The following is a 22,601-nucleotide window of genomic DNA, read 5'->3' as shown; positions in this document are numbered from 1 at the left end:
CACAAAAAGAATATGTTGCACTTGCACCTTTGAAGAAGGATATGTGTAATTCATCTTATATTTGATTTATGTGTAAGTGATATGTTGATGATTAATCTTATGAAGTTAACTAACTTGCTAGGTTCAATTGTTTTAGACAAACTTGCTTAATATGGTTGAAGCTATATGATTTGATGCAAAACTATGAACGTATGACATGTCGATGCTATCTGTAATTTTGATCAAATAATAGATTGGTATGGCTAGTTTACCTATATAGCTTCTCATTTGTTTCTTTGTGTCAAAAATTCTTCAAATTTTTTGTCTAACAAATATCAAAACTCAACCCACTATCAAGAGGCATTAATTTTATGATAACTTTTCAAGACATGCATACGATAGGATTAGGGGGCTAGCTCCTGGATTGCTAGTCTTTCTTGGCATTTGAAAACTATAAGTAGCCTTATCATGGTACCACTATCATGTATACTCTCATTTCAAAATAAGACACCCCCAAATGAGCACTATGTATTCCCTAATTTATAAGCTACTAACTATAAATTAGTTTCCCAAAAATTTAGCAGATATGCGACTGTAATGGGAGCCAACGCAAGCCTAGTTGGTAGTATTTTCAATGATAGAGTAACATCTTATTGTGCTACTTACGCGGCATGTGAATCTACCCCTTCATTTAATTATACCCACCGGTCAATCATGAATCTGAACATATAACGGGATCTACAATGGTAATGTTTTTTCTTTTCAATCATCTACTACTAATTAGTGGGACATACCCAAGTTCGGTAAAAAAATTGGATAGAACACAAATTGGTTCTTTAAACTCTATTTCTTGTGGGTAAAGTGAGAAGGGAGCAATAATAACTTGAGCAATATTATGCAAGAAAGTTTAATTAAAATTCTATCAATGTAAAGCAAAAATATATAAGTATAACTAATATCAAGACTACAGAATATAACCGACAACATATAGAATTCCAATGTAGCAAAACAATATATTTTGTGTCTTTTTTATATGCATCAATTGATTCATAAAATGGTAATCATTCTTCTTTTTTTTATTTAGAAGAAATTAATCAAACCTATTCATTTTTATTAATGGAATGCAAGAGAATACAAAAAGAAAAATCAATTGGATAAAGAGTTTAGAAGGAAATGGATAAAGACTGGCAAAAAATAAGCAAAGAATTACACAACCAAATCTAGGAACAAAGATAGCTTCTCAAGCTTTCCAAGATACTCCACATTGTATAATACATTTATCTATTTTATGTTCAAGAAGTATAATATATTTTTTTTCCAAAAAAATAATTTAGATTTATATATGTTTTAATGAGTGAAGATTATGACTACTTGAATAAATTCTCAACTTATAGGCTTTATTATATAGTATGCAATTATCATTATTTTAATTTTTAAATTTTTTACACTATGGTCTATGAATATATATTCATAGTATTGAATCTCAATTTTCTTGACAAGGTTCAAACTCGCTTTGCTCCCTCCTTGTCAATCCCTGAACCCAACCCCAACATCTAAACCTCTCATCCATCTATGCATGTATGTGTGTAAAAGAATTGAACCCTACAAATTCCTTTAATGTGTAAGGAATTATGTTATAAACTATTCTCCTTTCTTTTTTTCAATACTATTTGATTCCAACTTATAGCTTTGCGATCTCTTTTGAAAATTTCATAATTTCAATTAATTTGTAACCATAAGTTGATTATATCATCAAAAAAGAGAGCTAAATAGTATATCTGTTTATAAAACAAAGATTCCCACAAAAAAAATGGATATATAACAAAAAAGCCATCTAAAATTGGACCTTATCAAGAAAAAGGCTAAAAATTTGCAAACTTTGCAAAATTTGGTGGTAGCCTCCTTGCAAAGGTAATATAGTGCATTATTACTTCATAATAACGTTTTCAAACATTCTTCTACTGTGTAACAACTCGAGGACATTTCCAATTTGCTTTGAATTTGCGGTAGATGGCTCAACAATTTTCCTGTAAATTGTCCATCATAGTTGTTCATCATCTACAGGAATTGGTTTGTCCGCTGCCAATTGTAAATAAGAGAACGAAGGGTATGATTTGACATCAAATGCTTATGATTTAACTTTAAGTTGGTCATTGGAGAAGTCTCGTGGCCACCATCCAACCATTCTTTTATGGCTTCCAACTCATAAGAGAATCCATCTGCTGCCACATGTGGTTGTTTCATCACCTCCTAGGAAAAGAAGTAGGAAGCAAATTTCATTAGTTCATCGATATAAGAATTTTTTAAATAGCTTTCTCCATAGTCATACGTCAAAGAAGTGTATCACACAAATGATGACTTCATATACAGAGCAAAAGTACATATTACTCCACTAAGATGCAAAAGATAAAATAATTTCCATTTGTCAAGGTATATTCTTAACATATCATGACAATCGATTTATTGCTTGATTCATGAGAATACCCATCATGCTCGTAAAATTTACATTCTTCGTATTTATTATAACGAATATGAATTATACACTCTTCAAAATAATGCTAGAACAATCATTTTGGTGATAACAATAATAAACCAATGTACCACTCAACTATTCCCATCAAAGTAGATTGTATCAGCTAGTTAGGCCTAAATAACGAGGTGCACATTATCTTGTGCATGAGCAGTGGAAAAAGAAAAATTTCATTATTCTTTCTTTATCATCGCAAATATGAATTATACACTCTTCCAAATAATGCCAGAACAATCATCTTTGGTTATAACAATAATAAATTTGTGTACCACTCAACTATTCCCATCAAAGTAGATGGCATCGGTTAGTTATGCCTAAATAACGGGTGCGCGTTATCTTGTGCAGAGTAGTGGAAGAAGAAGAAACAATGACTTATAAGAGCACAAGTACAAATTTCTCTACTAAGATACAAAAGATAGAATACTATCTATTTGGGAAGGTATATTCTAAAACTATCACAACAATTGATTTGTTGCTTAACTCATGAGAACGACTATAATGCTCACAAGACTTATGCTCTTTTTTTATTTGTTATAGCAAGAGGGTGAGCCTTATTTGTTATAGCAAGAGGGTGAGCCTTGGCGTAATGCTAAGGTTGCTTCATTGTGACTTAAAGGGCATGGGCTCAAAATATGAGAACAATCTCTTGACACATAAAGATAATATTGTTATCTCTAGAATGGTGAGAGCCTTGCGTACTAGATTATTTTTTTTTTCTTTATCATAACAAATATGAATTATACACTTTTCAAAATAATACCAGAAGAATCATCTTTGGCCATCAGGCTAGATGGTTGTGTCGGTTATCCACAAATATCATAAATAAAATTGATGTATTTGCATAAGGGATAAAATAAAAATATTCATACATACAAGTTTCATAGAGGGAACTTAGTTTATTCATATATAATTAATTAGTTATATAGAAATAATTATTAATATAGAAATCTAGAGATTACAAATCAAGGACTTTAAAAAAAAAAATTACATGCTAATATATAATCGAGTCCTTGCTCCCATCCTCTCGGGGGCATGTCAGGTAATCTGGATTTTCTGCTGGATTCTGGATTGAGTAGCCATTTAGACATGGACATATCAATCCATCACCTTCCAATCGCATGCTGTAGGGGAAAAAAAAAGATATCTATGGATTTTTTTTTGATTTTTTTTGTTTGCACAGACCAATCGGGCCAACAAGCTGCTACTTAGGTTAGGACTTAAGCGGGCTCGCTAGTCAACAAGTCTAATTGCTCCAAGAATACCAAACAGGCCTCGAGTCTTCTTTGGATCCCATGGGATGTTTTGGGGTAGATCTCCGTCACTTAGCTGACTATCAAGTCTTCTTGTCTCTAAACCGACTAAAAAAGCTACACCGACTAAGCCACCACCGTTCAACCTAGCTCGGATTCACGAGTCTCACCCAGCACGGGCGACGTCGGGCACCGACGTGGATACTCAGCCTACTAAAGGCTGCTCACCCCTGGTCGGCACTAGTCCGACTAGGATTTACATGCCACTTACGACCCACTATGTTGAGCAATATGCGACATACAACCGACTTCGTATTTGGCTTACAGCCGACTACGTCAGTCGCTGATGGGGTGTCACCCCTCAGTGGCCTCATCTTATTGACTTCGACTACAAGGACCTCCGCCGACTAGCTGAACGCCGAATATGGCTATTATACAATTCTGACAGACCACATCAAGGTCATATCACTCAGACATCATACTCTGATCGGATAGCTGCACGTCGTGATGGGATACTATGATTTTATTAAATGCGCCCATAGAATCATTTATTATACCCCACACTCTATAGCATCCGCCGTCATGAGCACGCCGAATAGAAGGCATACTCACCATCAGCATTTAAAGATGCCCACACGGCATCATGCGACACTGTACGATTGGACATGATGGACATGATCACTGGTTCTCTCACCATTTATTTTGCTCCCTCTATAAATAGAGGTAAGTAGGGATCCCTCCAGGTATGCATTCACGCACTATTTTACGATCCAGAGACTCTGTCACTCTTCCCTCTCGAGCTACCTCATTGACTTGAGCGTCAGAGGGTCCCCGTCGGAGCCACCTCTGATGGGACTTGTGTTGCAAGTTCTTCTCCAACATCGAGCGGGGCTCAGTACCATCTCTCTCTCATCAACCTTATCGTCCTTGGTCTCGATCTTGACCGTGTGCATTTCTCCAATGACGGCACATCATCTTCCGGCGTTCCCACCATCGAATAACAGGCGCGGCTCCTAGTCAGCTCCAGACCGACTACCGACTATCCATTGGAGAAAGGCCGTGACAGTTTGGCGCACAAGGTAGGGGGTGCATTGAGCAGAAAAAAATCTTCTCTCTCAAGGACCTCCATGGCCAAGACAAGGGCACAGAATATTTCTGCTGGTTTTGTTCGACGTTTATCACGGTGTGATGCACCTTCGACGATCTGTGGAGAGCTGAGCACTTTACGACTGCTGGTGACGACGGATCCTGGATTTGCTGTCCTCGTGCAGCAGATGAAAAACATGACGGAGGCTATTCAAGGTCTCCAACAACAACAACAGCGGCTGGAAGAGGTCGCACCGTGTGATAAGCCTTCCAAGCACAGTCATCGACTGTGATCACTAACTTGCCACTCAACGTAGCACTCCCACCGAGTGAGTTCTCCATCTGCCCGACGGCCAGTGCGTTCGGAGTCGCGGCATGCTTCGCATGCCGATTTCGACAACCACCGGCCTCCACGTTCCCCTCGATGAACTCATCACAAGGGGAAGAGGCTGCAGTTTCTGTCGAGATCTTTTTCTGAGGAAGGTTCTACTCCAAGCTAGTCGCGGCATCCTGATGTGTCGCAACAACGGCTGGATGAGTACGATTGAAAACTGAAGGAGATAGATCGCTACCTAGAATGGCTCTAGACCAACCATCGAGACCCAACCAATGAATTCGACATCAGTACGAGTCTGCCTTTCTCAAGATGGATCCTTGATGGGCCAATTCTTAGTCGGTTCAAAATATCGCAAATTGAGCCGTAAGACGGCTCCACCGACCCACTTGATCATCTTGAGAGTTACAAAGTCTTCATACTTTTGCAAGGGGCATTTGATACCCTTCTCTGCATTCCTTTCTCGATTACACCCCGAAAAATCATGCGAGCATGGTACTCGGGGCTGCAGTCGGGAAGCATCAACCCTTTTGAATAGTTTGAACAACTGTTCGTGACACACTTCGGCACAAACTGGAGAGTGTCCAAAACTACTAACAGCCTCTTCTTTGTTCGGCAGCAGGACGAGGAGTCTTTACGGATGTTTGTGGCACGTTTCAACATTGCCATCCTGGAGGTCAAGGACCTCGATGAGGTGACGGCCATCGTAGTGATGAAGTGGGGACTCCGGAACTCTAAGTTCACTTACTCTCTGAACGATATTTTCTTGGTCCAATGCCGAACTCCTCGTGCATGCGTAGAAGTACATCCGCATCGAGGAAGCCATGACTGACCAACACCAATTTAAGGAAAAGGGTCAGAAGAAGAAGGCAAAAAAAGGAGGCAGCTTCGGAGAGCCTAGTCGGATCCGTACCGAGAAGGAGGCTCCATCTTCCCGATTAAGCCAGAAGCCCAAAAATTTTGTGGGTAGGTATAACTCCTACACTCTTCTGACTACTTCTCAATCATAGATTCTGATGGAGATAGAAAGAGAAAGCTTCCTTCGTCGACCCCCGCCAATGAAGATGAATTCTCATGATTGGAAGCGCTACTACCGCTTCCCTCGCGACCATGGATACGACACAAAGGAGTGCCACCAGTTGAAGAATGAGATCGAGAACCTGATAAGATGGGGGTATCTAGGAAAGTATGTGTGGGAGCAACCTATGCAGCTATCATCCGATCTGTCTCATCTAGAACCCAAGGAGGAGACTCACGTCCAACCGATGGCGGACGTGATCAACATGATCTCGATGGGACAGCAACTTTGGGGGGCAGATGATTGCGGAAGCATTTTCAAGCGCCAGCATGCCGACAATGACATCATCTTTATCGAAGCGGATTTGTGAGGAGTCCAGACTCCCCACAATGATGCTGCAGTTGTATCAATGACAATTGTCAATTATAATGTAGAAAGATATCTTGTCGATAATGAAAGTTCTGCTGATATGATTTTCTATGATTGTTTCTTCTGAATGTGATGACTTTCTACTAAACTTCTCAAACCTGTTAATGTTCCTCTAGTCAGATTTATATGTGACTCGATCAAAATGGAGGATGAGATTGAACTCTCTGTCACGGTCGGGCAACCATCTTGACAATAGATCGTTCACCTCAACTTTCTCGTAGCTCGGGTCCCATCCGCCTATAACATCATCTTGGAATGGTCCGGATTAAATATACTTTGAGCAGTCGTCTCAACTTACCATCTGCCCGTGCACTTTCCGACAAAGAATGGACTCGATGAGATGTGAGGAGACCAATAGTTGGTCTGATAATGTTACTTAACTATTCTCAATGGAAAAAGACCAGCTGAAGCTCTCTTCATCGATGTGGGCTTTATCAGAGAGAAATCGAAAGCTAGGGAGAACCTGCGGAGTAGCTTATCTCAGTTTCTCTATACGGTGTAGACTCGACTAGAACCATTCAAGTTGGATCTTCACTAAGTAAGAAACTATGAGAGGAGCTGATCAATTTTTTGAAAAGAAATACCGACATCTTCGTCTGGTCTGCCTCAGACATGCCAGACATCCCTCCAAAAGTTATTGTCCATCGACTAAATGTCGACTTTGACCACAAGTCAATGAGGCAAAAGAAGAGGAGCTTCACTCCAGAGTTACAGAAGGCCATTGATGAAGAGGTTGATAAGTTATTGACGGCCGACTTCATCCGTGAGGCAATCTATCCAGATTGGCTCGCGAGTGTAGTTATGGTCAAGAAAGCAAACAGTAAATGACGGATCTGCATTGACTCCATCGATTTGAACAAAATATGTCCCAAAGATAGTTTTTCGCTCCCCCAAATAGATCAGCTAGCTAATGTGACGTCGGGACATCAGCTGCTCAACTTCATGGATACCTTCTCCAGATTCAATCAGATTCGAATGGCATTCGAGGATGAGAAGAAGACGACGTTTATCACCGACAGAGGTCTGTACTATTATAAAGTCATGTCCTTTGGCCTAAAAAATATCAGAGCAATATATCAGAGGCTGGTCAGTAAAGTCTTCAAAGATCAGATTGGAAACAATATAGAGGTTTATATCAACAACATGCTCGTGAAAAGTACTGAAGCTACTCTCCATATCAGTGATTTGGCTAAAGCTTTCGATGTCTTAAGGAAGCATCAGATGAAACTAAATCCTACTAAGTGCGCCTTCGGCATCACGTCGAAAAAATTTTTCAACTTTATAGTGACAAAGAGAGGCATCAAGGCCAACTTCGAGAAGATCAAGACGGTTCTCGATATGAAGCCTTCTAATTTCTGGAAGGACATTCGAAGATTGGCAGGGCATATCGCATCTTTAAGCCGATTCGTCTCCAAGTCTGTGGAACGGTGCATCCCTTTCTTCAAGATCCCCAAGCAAATGAAAGACTTCACCTGAACGGAAGAGTACCAAAAATCCTTCGATGAGTTAAAGCAATACCTTAACTCTCCTCCACTTCTGATGAAACCCAGCACTCGCGATGAATTACTCATGTATGTGGCAACCACTTCAGAAGCCGTCAGCTCGATGCTAGTCCGAGAAGAAGAAAAAGTACAAAGACCCATCTACTACATAAGTCGGGTGCTGCACGATGCTGAGATAAGATATTCTAGGATTAAGAAGGTTATCTTCACAATCATCACAACTATTCGATGGTTATGGCCCTATTTCCAAGTCCATTTAGTAAAAATTTTGACCGACCTTCTCCTAAGGACTGTACTTCATAGATCGGATATCTCAGAGAGAATGGTGAAGTGGGCAGTTAAACTCATTGAATTCGATTTTTTTTTTTATCCTAAGAACATCGATGAAATTTCAGATTCTCGCCAACTTTATCATCGAGTGTATCCCAACCGATAACAACTAAGTCAAAAATAACTCCCCAGAGAACACTCAAGAGCCCGCATGGATTCTACACATGGATGGAGCTTCAAATGCTCAAGAATGTGACGTGGGTTTGATCTTAACCAATATTGATGGGATGGTGATCAAGTATGCTTTTCGATTCAACTTTAAGGCTTTAAATAACTAAGTGGAGTATGAGGCTCTAATAGCCGGACTCAAGATCGCTAAGGATCTCGGTGTGAAGCACCTACGGATATTCATCGACTTGCAACTCATCGTCAAACAATCTTAAGAAAAATATGCGGTCTGAGATCCTGTTGTCTTTAGATATCTACAAAGGCTTAAGTCTCTACGATCATATTTTGATCACTTCAAAATTTCTCACATCCCTTGCTCTGAGAATGTCCAAGCTGACTCTCTATCTCGTCTCGCCATTTCTGATTGTGCAGAGCTTGAAAAATTTTCATCGAGTATCTTAAGAGTCCGAGCATTGACTCAAAGGAAGAAGTTCGTTAGGTTTAAGTCAGACATGAGCCGAGTTGGATTGATCCGTTCATCAACTTCTTGACGAACGAAACCTTACTGACTGATCCTGTGGAGGCATGCTGACTAAAGAGGTTGACAACTCGATATGTGATCATTGACAATCAACTCTACAGAAGGTCAGTGTCTCTACCCCTGCTCAAGTGTTTCCGACCTTCTAAGGCCGACTACACTCTTCGGGAGGTGTACAAAGGTATTTGTGACAATCACTGGGGGGTAAATCACTGTCCTACAAAATTCTCCAACAAAAATATTACTGACCGACTATGCAGAAAGATGTCTATGACTTGATGCAGAATATGACCAATGTTAAAGATTCACCAATATCCAGAGGCTTCCATCCAACCACCTCATAGCCATTTTCACACCCTGATCATTCGACCAATGGGGTGTCGACTTACTCGATCCATTTCTGCCTGTCAGTAGATAAAAAAGATTTCTCGTAGTAGCCATCATCTATTTCACTAAGTGGATCGAAGCTAAACTGCTGGCACAAATAACAGAACAGAAGACTATCAGTTTTCTATAAAAATCTATTGTCTGCCGATTTGGTTTGCCTCGACTGATCATCACCGACAATGGTCGCTAGTTCAACAATGTCAAGTTTGAAGAATTTTGTGCAAAGTATCATTTTATCCACAAGCTCATTTCAGTCGGGCATCTTCAATCCAATGGGGAGGCTGAGGTGACCACCAAGATGATTTTTCAAGGCCTGAAGACTAGAATCGGTCAAGCTAAAGAAAGTTGGGCCGATGAGCTTCGCAATGTCTTGTGATCTTATCGAATAATTTTTTGAAGCCCGACCGAAGAGACTCCATTCAAGTTGGCGTTCGGAACTGAAACCATAATTTAATTGAAATCGGCCTACCTTCAATTCGAGTAGAACACTACGACGAATCAACCAATTTGGACAATTGATGAACAAACTTAGATTTGCTTGAGAAAACTCGAAAACAAGCCCGACTAAGAATGGTCTCCTACTAACAAAAGATAGCATGATATTATAACTCCTGAGTTAAGCCAAAAATCTTTCAAGTAGGAGACTTAGTCCATAGAACAGCAAAAATTTCTAGGCCCACTGAGCAAAAAAAATATCTCCAAATTAGGAAGGTCCCTATAGAATCTCGACAGTCCTGCGATCAGGGACCTACAAAATTGAGAATTTGGATGGCATCAAAATCCCTCAGATTTGAAACATCGAGAACCTATGGATGTACTATCAATAAGAATGCCTTTATCAATAAAAAGATCTTCTTTCTGCAAATTCTGCACCATGTAGTTCAAATTTTCAAAAAACTGCAACACAACCACTCTCTCATCGGCTTATATTCGACGAAGTGCTAGTCGACTGACACCTGACTAATGAAGTCGGGAGTGGATCCGTTCCTAACAATGGATGGACCCCTCAACTGTAAGCGTGCCTGTCGAAAGCTACGACGCCAGGTTGAATGCGAGACCTAGATAAAATCATTGCGTTAATCGGCTAATGCCCAATTACCGGAGCTGCAAGGTCCAACAACTGCCACCATACTTACAACGGCCCAAGGACCGCGAGCATATGGGTTACAGTTCATCATACGATCTGACGAAAATAAGTTATGATAAGTCGGCTCAACACCGACTAGCCAAGGATCTACTGATCCTAAAACCTCCTATAAATTCCTATACAATGGGACAATCCACAGTGAATAATCTACGACTATGACTTCGCTCTGGCCGAGTTCGCCTACAAAAGCTGACTACCGACTTAAAGAATTTTTTTAAGCTTGTTAATTCCGCTACGACCTACTTGGTTTGCTGCTATTTTGCTTTATTATCGATTACAAAACTCAGAAGATTTTATTAAACCTATTAGTTCGATTGTGGCTTAGTTGGTCTGCCATTTCCAACTGACTGCATTGTATTATTATCGACTCTATTACTTAGTCAATTTTATGGAAAGATTGCTAAGAAAGAAGGAAAGCATGCATAAGGCTTAAGTCTGATAATTCACAAATTAAAAAAAAAAAGAAGATTTTATTTCATTTCGGAGGAGTTTATTACAAAATAAGAAGAAGGTACATGGCTGAAAGTCAAAAAAAGTACACAAAAAATTTAAGAAGTCAGTTGGGGACGGTCCTCCTCGGCCTCTGCTTCCTCATCGCATGAATTCTTTGTCGGGTTGTATAGAGCTCAAGTCTACTTTGGGCATGAGATGGCAAACTTGCTTCTTGTATTTCGCGAACCCAAGCTGGAATGCGTCCGCACGGGCATCAGCGAGATCATCCTCATACTCCTTGGAATCGTGAAACTCGGCCAGTGTCCGAGAAGCAACTTCTTGGGCTCGAGTTTTTATCGTCGTCAATTTTTCTTAAAGTTCGATGGCGGTCTTCTCAACCTCTTTGGCAGCCCTCTTAGCCTTTAGCACCCTTTCCTTCTCCTCGGTGAGGGCGCTCTCAGTCAAATCCATCTCCTTCTGATAGTCGGCCTTCCACCTCTCGAACTCCTCCTTCTTTTTCCTCTGCTGGGTCGCCGAATTTGCCAACTCGACCTCCAACAGAGATATCTTCTCTCTGCTCTTCCTCTCTTACTCTTCAATGGCTCGAAGGAGCTTGTCGGAGACCTCGGTCCGTGCACGAGTGGTTTGGGCATGGTCCTCCAAGTTGTGGTTGATCTGAGCAGATTTGATCAACCCTTCCAACAATACTGTAATGTCGTGGATCATCTGCAAAACAAAAAAGAAATGGCTAAGTCATCTACTCGGCTAAAAATAATTCAGAAAGAAACTGAATAAGGAAAGGTTGGACGCTTACCCTGATCAACGACAAGTAAGCGTCCGACTGGATCTCCAAGATTGGGTGTGCCTTTCTGACTTCCCAGTCCACATGAAGCATAATCATTCTTGCCAACTCCTCGACAAGTCGGCAGTCTTGAAGCACCTAATCGGTGCTTTGAAGCACCATCCCAATTGTGATTATCGACTCCCTTGAAGGCATGTCTGGATCATAGTCCGGACAGTGAAACGGGGAAGCATCGATGCCTTACCCTTGTCGGCACCTTCGTGGCTTCTTCCGAATCTGGCTTGGATCGAAAGGACTGGGACCGCTTCCGCCGACCTTGCCGGCACTTTGATGACCACCACATCGTCATTGGTCGAGGGAGAAGCCGCAACCGTGATGACTTCGATGGAAGGTGGCGAAGATGAGTGCTTCGGTGGAACTCGAGGTGATGGTGATGGTACTCGAAGCGACGATGGCGGCTGCATACTTCTCGATACCTGAGAAGGAGACTCCTCTCTCAACTTCTTTGGTGGCCGAGATGAATCGCTAGATCCAGATGCCGCCTTGATCTTCTTCTTCTGAATCATCTCCTTTAGAGATCTCGCCGTAACTCGCATACCTGTATGAATACGACAAAAAGAGAAGAGAGTCGGTCTACAAGTAAAGTAGAAACTATAAAAAGTTTATAGGAAAGAAGACTACTGAGATAGCTAGTCAGGCTAATCCCGATATCGTAAAGGGGCTGCTCCTTGAGCAGCTCCTGATGCGCGGGGATCTGAACCTTGAATAACTTCTCGTATGTCTCTCGATTTTCCTCTAAGACTGTGTCATTTTTATTTGAAAAGAGATTGGGAGTCGTCCAGATCCAGTCGAAGCCCCACGGGTGGTCGGCAGTAATGTAGAAAAACTTACACTTCCACCCATGAATAGAAGAAGAAAGCTTTTTGAAAAGCTATTGATGGGGCAGAGGACAGAAGAACCACTATCCCCACTCTCGAGGATGTTTCTTCAATACAAAAATAGCCCAAAACAAAGAAACACAAGGCTCAACCCGAAGAAGATAAAAAAAAATGACAAAACAAACCAGAATACGGATGGAGTTGGGAGCAAGTTGAGCAAGAATGACCTCATAGAGGTTAAGGATATTGGCAAAGAAAAGATGGAGAGAAAATCAGAGTCTCGATCAAAGAAACTCCTCATAGATGGTAATATAGCCATTACAAAGATGAACAACCCGGCCTCCTTCATCAGACGCCATTAATCGATACCAACTAGGGATGTGATAATGTCCCCTTAGTTGATTAATGGCTGACTCAATCAACTCAGATCTCTTTGCAAGAGGTCCATAGGTGTTCTCGACAGTCGGCTGTTCATCCGACTTGTTTGGATCTGACTGATCCTGTCGAGAAGATGCCTCATCGGGCTCATCCCCAGTAATTTCCTCAGTCACCCTCTAGATGGCTGGAGCTTGAGAACTTCGGTCATCGATCGGATTCTCATCTCCGGACTCTCTACCAATAGAAGCCATAAAAAGGAAGAATAAAAAAAGGCCAAAAAGAAGAGAGAATGATCGAGAAAGAAACCTCTGAGAAAGAAAAGTGGCCCGATGGCAACGACGATAATGGCGACGGAAGACCGATATCGGAGAAGATGACTCGTCGGCAGCTAAACTCTCTGCGAAGGAGGGAGCGGGACAGACATAAGGCGGAGTGGAAACAATGAAATCAAAAATGGGAGGGGATCAAGCCCCCTATTTATAGGTTTCTTCGACGGTCAAGATCGACACCGAGTATCATGCCTAATTTGGAGATCATGACACGTGACGACAATCTCAGCCGATCATCTTGGCATTCGTTCGGCGCACCACCATTCAGATCTTGCCGAGTAGGCTCAATCTGCGTGATCATGGATTGGACCAATGGGCAGCCGATATGCGGATGACTCGAGTGCACATGCTCATTATTATCCTACCAGTCGATCTCCTGTCATTAATGTGGAAGATCATCTCGAGCTTCACGATATTTATTGTCGCACGATCTATGATGGAACGACACCACTGCACGTTCTACGAAAAGATAAGATGACGGTCCACCCCATGAAGTGACAATTGAGTGGCAATCAGCTAAAGTAACTCAGATCTATCTGAAGACGAACTCCATTCGTCCGACTAACCATAAAGTCGGACTCGAAAGTTGAGGGGGCAAGTGTTAAGGTAGATCCCCGTCACTTAGCCGACTACTAAGCCTTCTCATCTCTAAGCTGACTAAGAAAGCTACATCGACTAAGCCACTGCCATTCAACCCGGCTCGGATTCATGAGTTTCGCTCGGGCATGGTCGACGTCGGGCACCAACGTGGACACCCAGCCAACTAAAGGCTACTCACCCCTGATTGGCACCAGCTCGACCAGGATTTATATGCCACTTACGGCCCACTATATCGAGCAATATGCGGCATGCAACCGACTTCATATTCGGCTTACGGCCGACTACGTCAGTCAATGGTGGGGTGTCACCCCTCAATGGCCTCATTTTACCGACTCCGACTACACAGACCTCCACCGACTAGCTGAACGCTGAACATGGCCATCATACAATTCTGACAGACCACATCAAGGTCATGTCACTCAGACATCATATTCTGATCGGCTAGCTGCGCGCCGTAATGAGATACTACGATTTTATTAAATACGCCCATATGGTCATTTATTATATTCCACATCCGGTAGTGTCCACCACCATGAGCACGCCGAATAGAAAGTACGCTCGCTGTCAGTATTTAAAGATGCCCATGCGGTACCGTACGATAGGATATGATCGACATGATCACTTATCCCCTCACCATTCATTTTGCTTTTTTTATAAATAAAGATAAGCAGGGATCCCTCTATGTATGCATTCACGTACTATTTTATGATCTAGAGACTCTGTCACTCTTCCCTCTCGAGCCACCTCACTGACTTGAGTATCGAAGGATTTCCATCGGAGCCACCTCCGGTAGGACTTATTTTATAGGTTCTTCTTCTCCGACATCGAGCAGGGCCTAGTACCATCTCTCTCTCATCAATTTTATCGTCTTTGGCTCGGCTTTAAATGTGTGTATTTTCTTCGGTGACGGCACATCATCTTCTGACGTTTTTGCTGTCGAATAACAGGTGCGGCTCCTAATCGACTTCAAATCGACTACTGATTATCTATCGAAGAAAGGCTGCGATAGGATGACTCAGGCATTAAAATTTTAAGACAAGCTATTACCTTACATAAAATAGTTCGAAGCTCAAATTTAAATAATTATTAAATTTTAGAGCGCTTTTGAGTCAACTAGCTCCATTTACTATTTTGCAAAATTAAATTTTCTCACAGAAGTTTATAACTCATTGCAATATATTCTATATATTGTTCCAGAGGATCTTTCCCATTATAAATAAACTATGATATTCCATCCCTTTCGATATCTGACTTACTTAGGATTAATAGAGAGTTTGAAAAAAAGAAAAAACCATCCAAACAATGTAACCAATAAGAAATTTCAAAAAGAAGCAAAAGCCAAGACTTTCTATAAAAGCCCAGCTGAAAAATTAAGGATAATAGAGAAAAATCTCATGATTATCTCTTAAAAAAAAAAAACTCTCACATAGATAAAAAAGAAATGAATAAGTGGTAATTAACAGAGCAATTTTCTCCAATTTCTTTTGATTTTCTTCAATATAACCATAACCGTGTTCCTCTCCAAGTAATTGTTACCCCTCTCCCAAACTTAAAGAATCCCATACATAATCAATCATGCATATAGATCACAATCTTTTCCAGCTTTCTCCATAAGCTTATCATATTGGACTTGTGTATTCTACATGGTTATTCCAAATATATATATATATACATATATATTTGATACATATATATTTGATAGAAGGTCGTGATCCATGATCAAAATTATTTGCAGCAGATTGGAAACATAAAATGTTTGTTTAATCTTACTTATTATTTTTATCACTTGATATTTAATATGAAGAGATAAAAGAAGTGTTTATATTAAAAGGAAAAAGTTGAGACAAACCAAAAAGAAAAAGGGTACCTGTAAGATGGGACAAAGGAACGCATTGGGCATCTCCTGTTCCTTCTTCTGGTGTCCTTCACCCATCCTCATCTGCCTCCTCTCCTCCGCCCTTTTCTTCAGATCTTCCAGTGCCCTCACCATCCCAGCCGTCCATTGGCCTTCTTCGTTGTCCCCATCCTTCTCCGACGTCGCAGCACACCGCAGCCCAACCCACGCGAAGTCCGCCGCGAGGTCCAGCGGCCAATCCCCGGCCGTCCGATCCAAGATCCCCATCAGATTCCCCCTTCCTATCGCCCGCCTCACCTCCTCGCCGGCGGCAGCCTCCCTGCCGGTGAGGAGCTGGAGGACCAGCGCGCCGAGGGCAGCGACGTCGGCGGCGGCGGCGGCGGCGGAGGAGGAGGAGCGGCGGAGGCCGGCGATCTTGGCGGAGAGGTGGCGGTCGAGGAAAACCAGGGAGGAGCTGAGGCGGCCATGGGCGGCGGTGTGGGGGCGAGAGGAGTGGAGGAAGCCGAGGGCGGAGGCGACCTCGGCGGCGATGCGGATGCGGGCGTGCCAGGGGAGGAGAACGGATTCGGTGGGACGGCGGGAGAGGGAGGCTGAGAATAGGGCGTCGTGGAGGGTGCCACCCTCCATGTATTCGAATACGATGCACCGGTGGTCCACGCAGGCGCCGATCATGGCGATCACGTTGGGGTGCCGGATCTTGCAGAGCCACTCCATCTGAATAGAACGAGAGAAGTTAGTTAGTTACTCCTTGGCACACGTGTGATGCACGTGAGACTAAAACAAGATGAATTAGCTTGCATTGAGCTGATTGCAAGGACAGTATGTTCTGGGCATGCACAGGTTCCCACCATGACACGGATAAGACTTTGGCGTTTAATTTGATATATTTGTCCCAAAAGTTTGTTACAGGTCAAGTGAGACATCATTTAGAAGGTGCCAGAGAGTTTCTTGATGGTTGTATGGGAGACTTTGCTTCAAATCGCTTTCATCAGGGTGTGGGAAATAGATGTCGTAGTGGCCTAGACAACTGAAAGAAAGTGGACCTGATTTTGTTCAAATGTCTCACTAATAATTCTGATTCCAGAAAAACAATCTAAAGTTGACTCGGTAGGCTCAGTTTTTTTTGGTGGAAGGGGTCTCTGCATGGTTAATTTGGTGGGAAACTCAAAATCTAATGAGTGCATTTGATACATGAACCAACAGGTGGATATTACGTGGACCCAAGAGTTCCATCCATACTATGTGGCTCTTTTGAAAAATCAACCCACTACGAAGTTTTCCATTAGTGGCTGGCCTCAAGAAAACTTCTATACGCTGAGGACGACTCCAAAGTCCAAAATAAAATTTTCCACAAGCAATGAGAGCCTTCCAGGAAACGTTACGGTGATACAACTAGATGTTATGGTCAGCAAGAAATCATTATCCTGGCGACCCCAGGCTTTTCCAACGGAAGACCTGGAGCTAAAAGAGAGAGCAAGGAGTCAAGTAGCGGATATTGTAGTCAGGACCGATCCTGATATTTTTTAGGTCTGGGGCCTGTCTGTATCCAGAGCCTCACCACTGTACCCAGGGTTTCACCACTGTCAGGAATAACTGCTAAATTTTCAAAAATCATGAGCTCTGGCTGGTACAGACAGGCACCTGACAAAACAAAAAAATAGGGGCCTGGGGCGGTCGCCCGCTTTGATCCGCCCCAGGGCCGACAGTGATTGTAGTGGTCTAGGGTCTTGTTTCAAATGAAACAGCGAGCTTAGTTTCATATATATACGAGGCAGATTTGAATATGATTGATTCGATCAGATCAAAATTGGACAATAGAAGTTCTACATCGATGATCCAAACTATTAAATATAATCTACTACTACAAAATTATTTGCATACAAAAAATTATATAATTTGAAAATTCAAAATCTATGCATCAAGTGATCAAAAAAATATATTTAATTTAATTTAATTTAACTATCTAATTTTTGACTACTTTAATATATAGATTAGGGATCTTCAAATCATATTATTTTTTATGCCTAAATAATTTTGAGATAATAGATCATATTTAATAATTTAGATTATTGATATAGAATTTTGGATTTGAATTCAAATTCAATTGATCTTATTCTAGCTTGATCATTATATATATATATATATATATATGAAAAAAAAAAAAAGGGGGGGTTGATAAAGCCCAAATGCTAAGGTTGAAGTTAAGCTGATCACCTGGGCCTTGAACCCATCTGGTGACTGCAAACTGAACTCAGTCTTGAACTGAATTGCCACAGTGATATGGCCAATTACTCCCCTGTAAAGCGTGCCCTCTGTGTCAGCATAGGTCATCATGCACTCCGAGAAGTCGTCGGTTGCGTCCCTCACCTCGCGGGCGGTGAACTCCCTGTAACCACAGCTCGAACCATCGGCTGCTGCAACCGCCTCTCTCTGCATGTAATACTTGATCTTTTGAAACAGCATGTCTCTTTGGCGGCGAATCTCCTCCACCTGTCGAGCCATCTCATTCTTCGCGCACACCGCCTTCTGCAATCTAGCCTCCATCTGCGACTTCTCCCACGAGGACGCCTCGAGTTGCATCGTGAGATCCTTGTTAAGGCCGAGCACCGATTCTAACGTACTAGCTTTCTCGGCGACCTCATCGGCGACTTTTGTTGCCTGGTCTTTCACTTTGTCCATCTCTTCCTTCAACTTGGCTTGCTTGGCTATTTCTTCTTTCAGGCTGGCTTCAATCTCCTCAACCTGGAACCAAGTGTTAGATCGATCTTTTTAAAAATAGAATTTTTGTAATACCATGATGGTGGTTAGAGAGGTGTTGATTACCCATTGATTACAGAGAGAGGTAAACCGTTCAGCTTTTCCCCGTCTCTCAACGTCGGCTTTTATTTCAATCTTCTTCTCCTCCGCCATCTTCTTAGCTTCCTCAACCTTGGCTTTCAAGGCCTCAATTCCCTTTGGCTGCTTCTCGAGAAGAAACAGAACTTAGTGAGATAAAATATATAGATGAGCTGCCGGATAACCTCAACTTTGTTTCGATTGTTTTTCTAGTGTTGAAAGTCCAGTCTATACGCTAGGACGTCCTGGTTTCACACAGTTTTCACACGCTTGTAATTATCTTTTCACAGCAATTATGTCACGCCCCGAACCCAATAATCTTTAAAAAAAAAAAAATCTCCTACAGAATAAAAATTAAATATTAAAATAAAATCTAGGACTATCTGTTTAAAGTCTCTACGGAGTTCACTGGGCTCCATCGATGAATCCCAGGATCCATCCTCTAATTGATCTAAAATAAAATAATAAAAAAAATATATAACCAGGGAAGAGAGAGAAGGACGACCTCTCTCTTCCTCTCTTCTTCTTGAAGACGGGCGTCCTCCCCTTCCCTCTTCTCCTCCAGCCACAGCAATAGAAGCTTTGAGGCCGGCGACCTATGACGGCACCCGACAGCAATAAGGAGAGAAATATCCTGTCGGCGGCGACGACCGGCGGGAGTCGGTGAGACCCAAACAAGGGGAACAAGGGGATCGAAGAGAGGAACCACCTGTTCAACCCAACCGGCGGCTTGCCGGTTCAAATAATTCAGGGCCGGAAAAAGAAACCAAAAGGCAATACCTAGTCCGGCGACGCCAACGGGGAGGGATCCAGCGATCCATCCGGCGGAAAAGCCAATGTAAGGTGATGATTTCTCGGGGAATCACGATGAACTCGGAGGAGTGGAGGCCTTTGTATAGAGGAGATTTCCAAGGGTTTTCTGACCTAATTTGAGCCGATTTGAGTATCTATCCCCGAAATCATCGGAGACGGGAGAGTAAGAGGACTCCGGACCGGAGTCCTATCTCTTCCGCTAGGCACGAGAGCAAGGGTGGGCCAAAATCCCTGCGATTGCCCTTCCCTGCATCCGTTAAAAAACTTATGACATTGCGTGCTGAAGTCATTATTTCAACGCAAATCGTCATAAAATCAATACGAGATATCATAATTTTTTTAAAAAAATATTTTTAATATTTAAAATTTAAAATAAAAAATAAAATTAAAAATATTAAAAATATATTAAAAAATATATGATTTAATTAAATAAAATAATATATTTCACATCAAATTTTCTATACCATAGATGATGTACAAAAAAAAATTTTCTTACAAACTATGTCAGCATAGTTGTGATATCTCGTTTTAATTTTGACGGCAAGAGTCTACACTAAAACCAATATAAACTCTACGTTTGCCACCAATATTAATTTGATAAAATAAAAATACTATACTTTCATACTTACCAAGTCAGAAACCGTAGTCTCCAGCTTGGGCTGGTCCATGGAGCCAAGTGATAGGGTTTTATCCTCTTCCTCCAACCACCCTTCTGGGTTTGATGATAGCAGCCATTGGATATGATTCTCGATTTCTTCACAATGATCTTCCCATCTACTAGTTTCTTCTGGCATGTTAGGAGGCAAGGAAAAATGACGAGAAGATCCATGGTCGGTGCAACACAGACTGCTATCAATTAATATCTTGCCCAGCCACCCCTTAATACAGCACTTTTCCTTGGACTTCTTCCTGAGATCTGCAACCATCATTCCTTGTTCATCTTCAAAGTAGTCTCCTTCATCTCTCTCTTCTCTAAGGAAAACCAGCTTCCCTCCACATACCATGAATATATCGCAAAACTCCGGCTTGTGCTTGTGAACATAATATGGGATACTAGTTTCATCCTTCACTTTCCTATTTAGGTAGTAACATGTGTGTATATATCAATGGCATGAAGATTAGCAAACTCTGATCTGTTAATATAAAAAAAGAATTTTAAAGAAGCATAGTTGTGTCCAACGTTGAAATGAATAAAGCTTCCTCGTTAATTACCGTGTCAAAGATTTTGTGAATGTGATGCCCATGGCCAATTTTCTGATATGAAGACTAGATATCAACTCAATGATGGTGTTATGGATGCTTTCATCAGATCTCTCGATCTTCAGTACTTCTGCTTTCACCTGTGGAAACCAATAAATGGTGATGAGCATAGAACGTAACCCAATTATGCCGTTGCATTAGAATTAATCAGTGGAACATAAGAATTACTTTGTTACAAAAGGCCATGTATTTGCCCAAGAGCTTGTCTACTCTATCTTGTTCCATCGTTCTAAAAACCTCCAACATCTCATCATTCACTGCACTAATTGGAAGCGTCCCAACTGAAAAAAAAACTCATAAGAGCACATTAAGCACGATTGGAGGGGTGACCGAAATAGAATTTGGGATCATTGCTTACATGAGGTGTATACGAAATCCTTGGAGACATGGCTAACATGCAGGATGACAAAGGAAACGGATTGAGAAGACCAGTTCCTAAGAGCCCACCCTAAAGTTCCAAGTCCTTGATGTAAATCCTTCCCAACAGCAACATAAACCTTCTCTTGCTGGACTGCCATGTTTTACCCCAAGCTTCCTTGGACTAGATTTTGTGTTCTCCACAGGATGTTTATGACTAAGATATCGGCCTTAAATCAGGAATTCTGGTAAAAATTCTAGTGACCATGAGTTTGAAAAGTTATTGTAGTTCTCCATGTTTGCTAAGGATTTGAAAAAGCTATATGGGTTATATTATCTAAATGTTTTCATTTGGAGATATCAAGGGATTGGCTAAGAATGCCGGCATTTTCTAGAGTTTAGGACGGCAGAAAGTTGGCTCTTTCTACACTCCGCAGGCTTCCACAAGTTTCTCCCAGAGTTCCAATGTGACGCCCCCGGCTCCTCCCCTCGACTAGGCTGAGTTGGGCGAGTCGACCAGGCAGACTCGCCAACAAGGGGTGGTTCGGCAGGCAGCCGAGACCCGCCTCCAAAAATTCTTAAGTGGATCAACTTCACCGTGGGCCATTAATAATTTAATCATTCAACTCCTCTTTCTTCATTTTAAATATAAAATTATATATAAAACTAGCCAAGGATTCGCACGTTGTATGGAATCGAATGTATAAAAATAAATTTTTTTCTAAATATAATTAAATTAAAAAATTTATATATAAATAGTAAAATAATATTCATTCAAATTCTTAGGAACACTTCATATCCTAAACTACTTATATAAATAGACTTTAATTATAAGAATATAATTATACCATACATTAATAATATAATTTAATATAAAAAATTTTAAATTTTAATTATAAAAATATAATAATATCATATATTAATAATATAATTTAAAGTAAAGAGATATTTTTTTCAGGTGGCACAATAAAACTCATTTGAGAAACTGAGTTGGCAACACTCCAATACTTCTTCACAAAGTATTATTATATATATATATATATATATGATAATATACATTGTAATCGGGCAAACCACATCAAATTTCATAAGAGGTCGAGAGAATTTAAACATTAAAAAATATTAATAATATAATTAAAATTAATTTAAATAAATATCTCTAATAAATATTATTTGAATTAAGTTTTATGTTTTTTCATTGAATTAAATTTATCAATAATGAAATCTACTATAAAATTCTTAGCCATCTCCTTTTCGATATAAATGACTAAATAATCAGCAAAAAAGTCATCTTCCATCTTACTACGCAATCTGTTTTGAACAATCTTTATTGCTGAAAATGTTCTCTTCATTGTTGTAGTTGAAACAGGAAGAGTCAATGCAAGATAAATCAGTCTATCAATTAGTAAATAAATATCTTTTTC

The 22,601-nt window shown here is 41.0% G+C and overlaps 1 protein-coding gene across 2 annotated transcripts; it reads right to left on the bottom strand.

Annotated features, from left to right (window-relative positions):
- Positions 1-1,866: 1,866 nt before the first annotated feature.
- On the bottom strand, positions 1,867-21,430 carry LOC105039760 (putative U-box domain-containing protein 50). 2 transcript variants are annotated; one of them, XM_019848212.3, is made up of 8 exons: positions 21,179-21,430; positions 20,989-21,101; positions 20,773-20,900; positions 20,190-20,634; positions 18,736-18,873; positions 18,127-18,654; positions 15,925-16,626; positions 1,867-2,229 (listed from the first exon to the last, which is right to left on the bottom strand). In XM_019848212.3, the coding sequence occupies exons 1-8, from the start codon at positions 21,336-21,338 to the stop codon at positions 2,038-2,040; spliced, it is 2,406 nt and encodes an 801-aa protein (XP_019703771.2). In that variant the 5' UTR covers positions 21,339-21,430; the 3' UTR covers positions 1,867-2,037. The 2 variants fall into 2 exon arrangements, with proteins under 2 accessions (XP_019703771.2, XP_029118747.1); XM_029262914.2 differs by having other exon boundaries at positions 18,736-18,870; positions 21,179-21,429.
- Positions 21,431-22,601: the final 1,171 nt, after the last annotated feature.

Source organism: Elaeis guineensis, chromosome 1 (genome assembly GCF_000442705.2).
Source record: "Elaeis guineensis isolate ETL-2024a chromosome 1, EG11, whole genome shotgun sequence".
Lineage (NCBI taxonomy): Eukaryota > Viridiplantae > Streptophyta > Magnoliopsida > Arecales > Arecaceae > Elaeis > Elaeis guineensis.
This window is presented reverse-complemented; position numbering and strand designations above follow the sequence as displayed.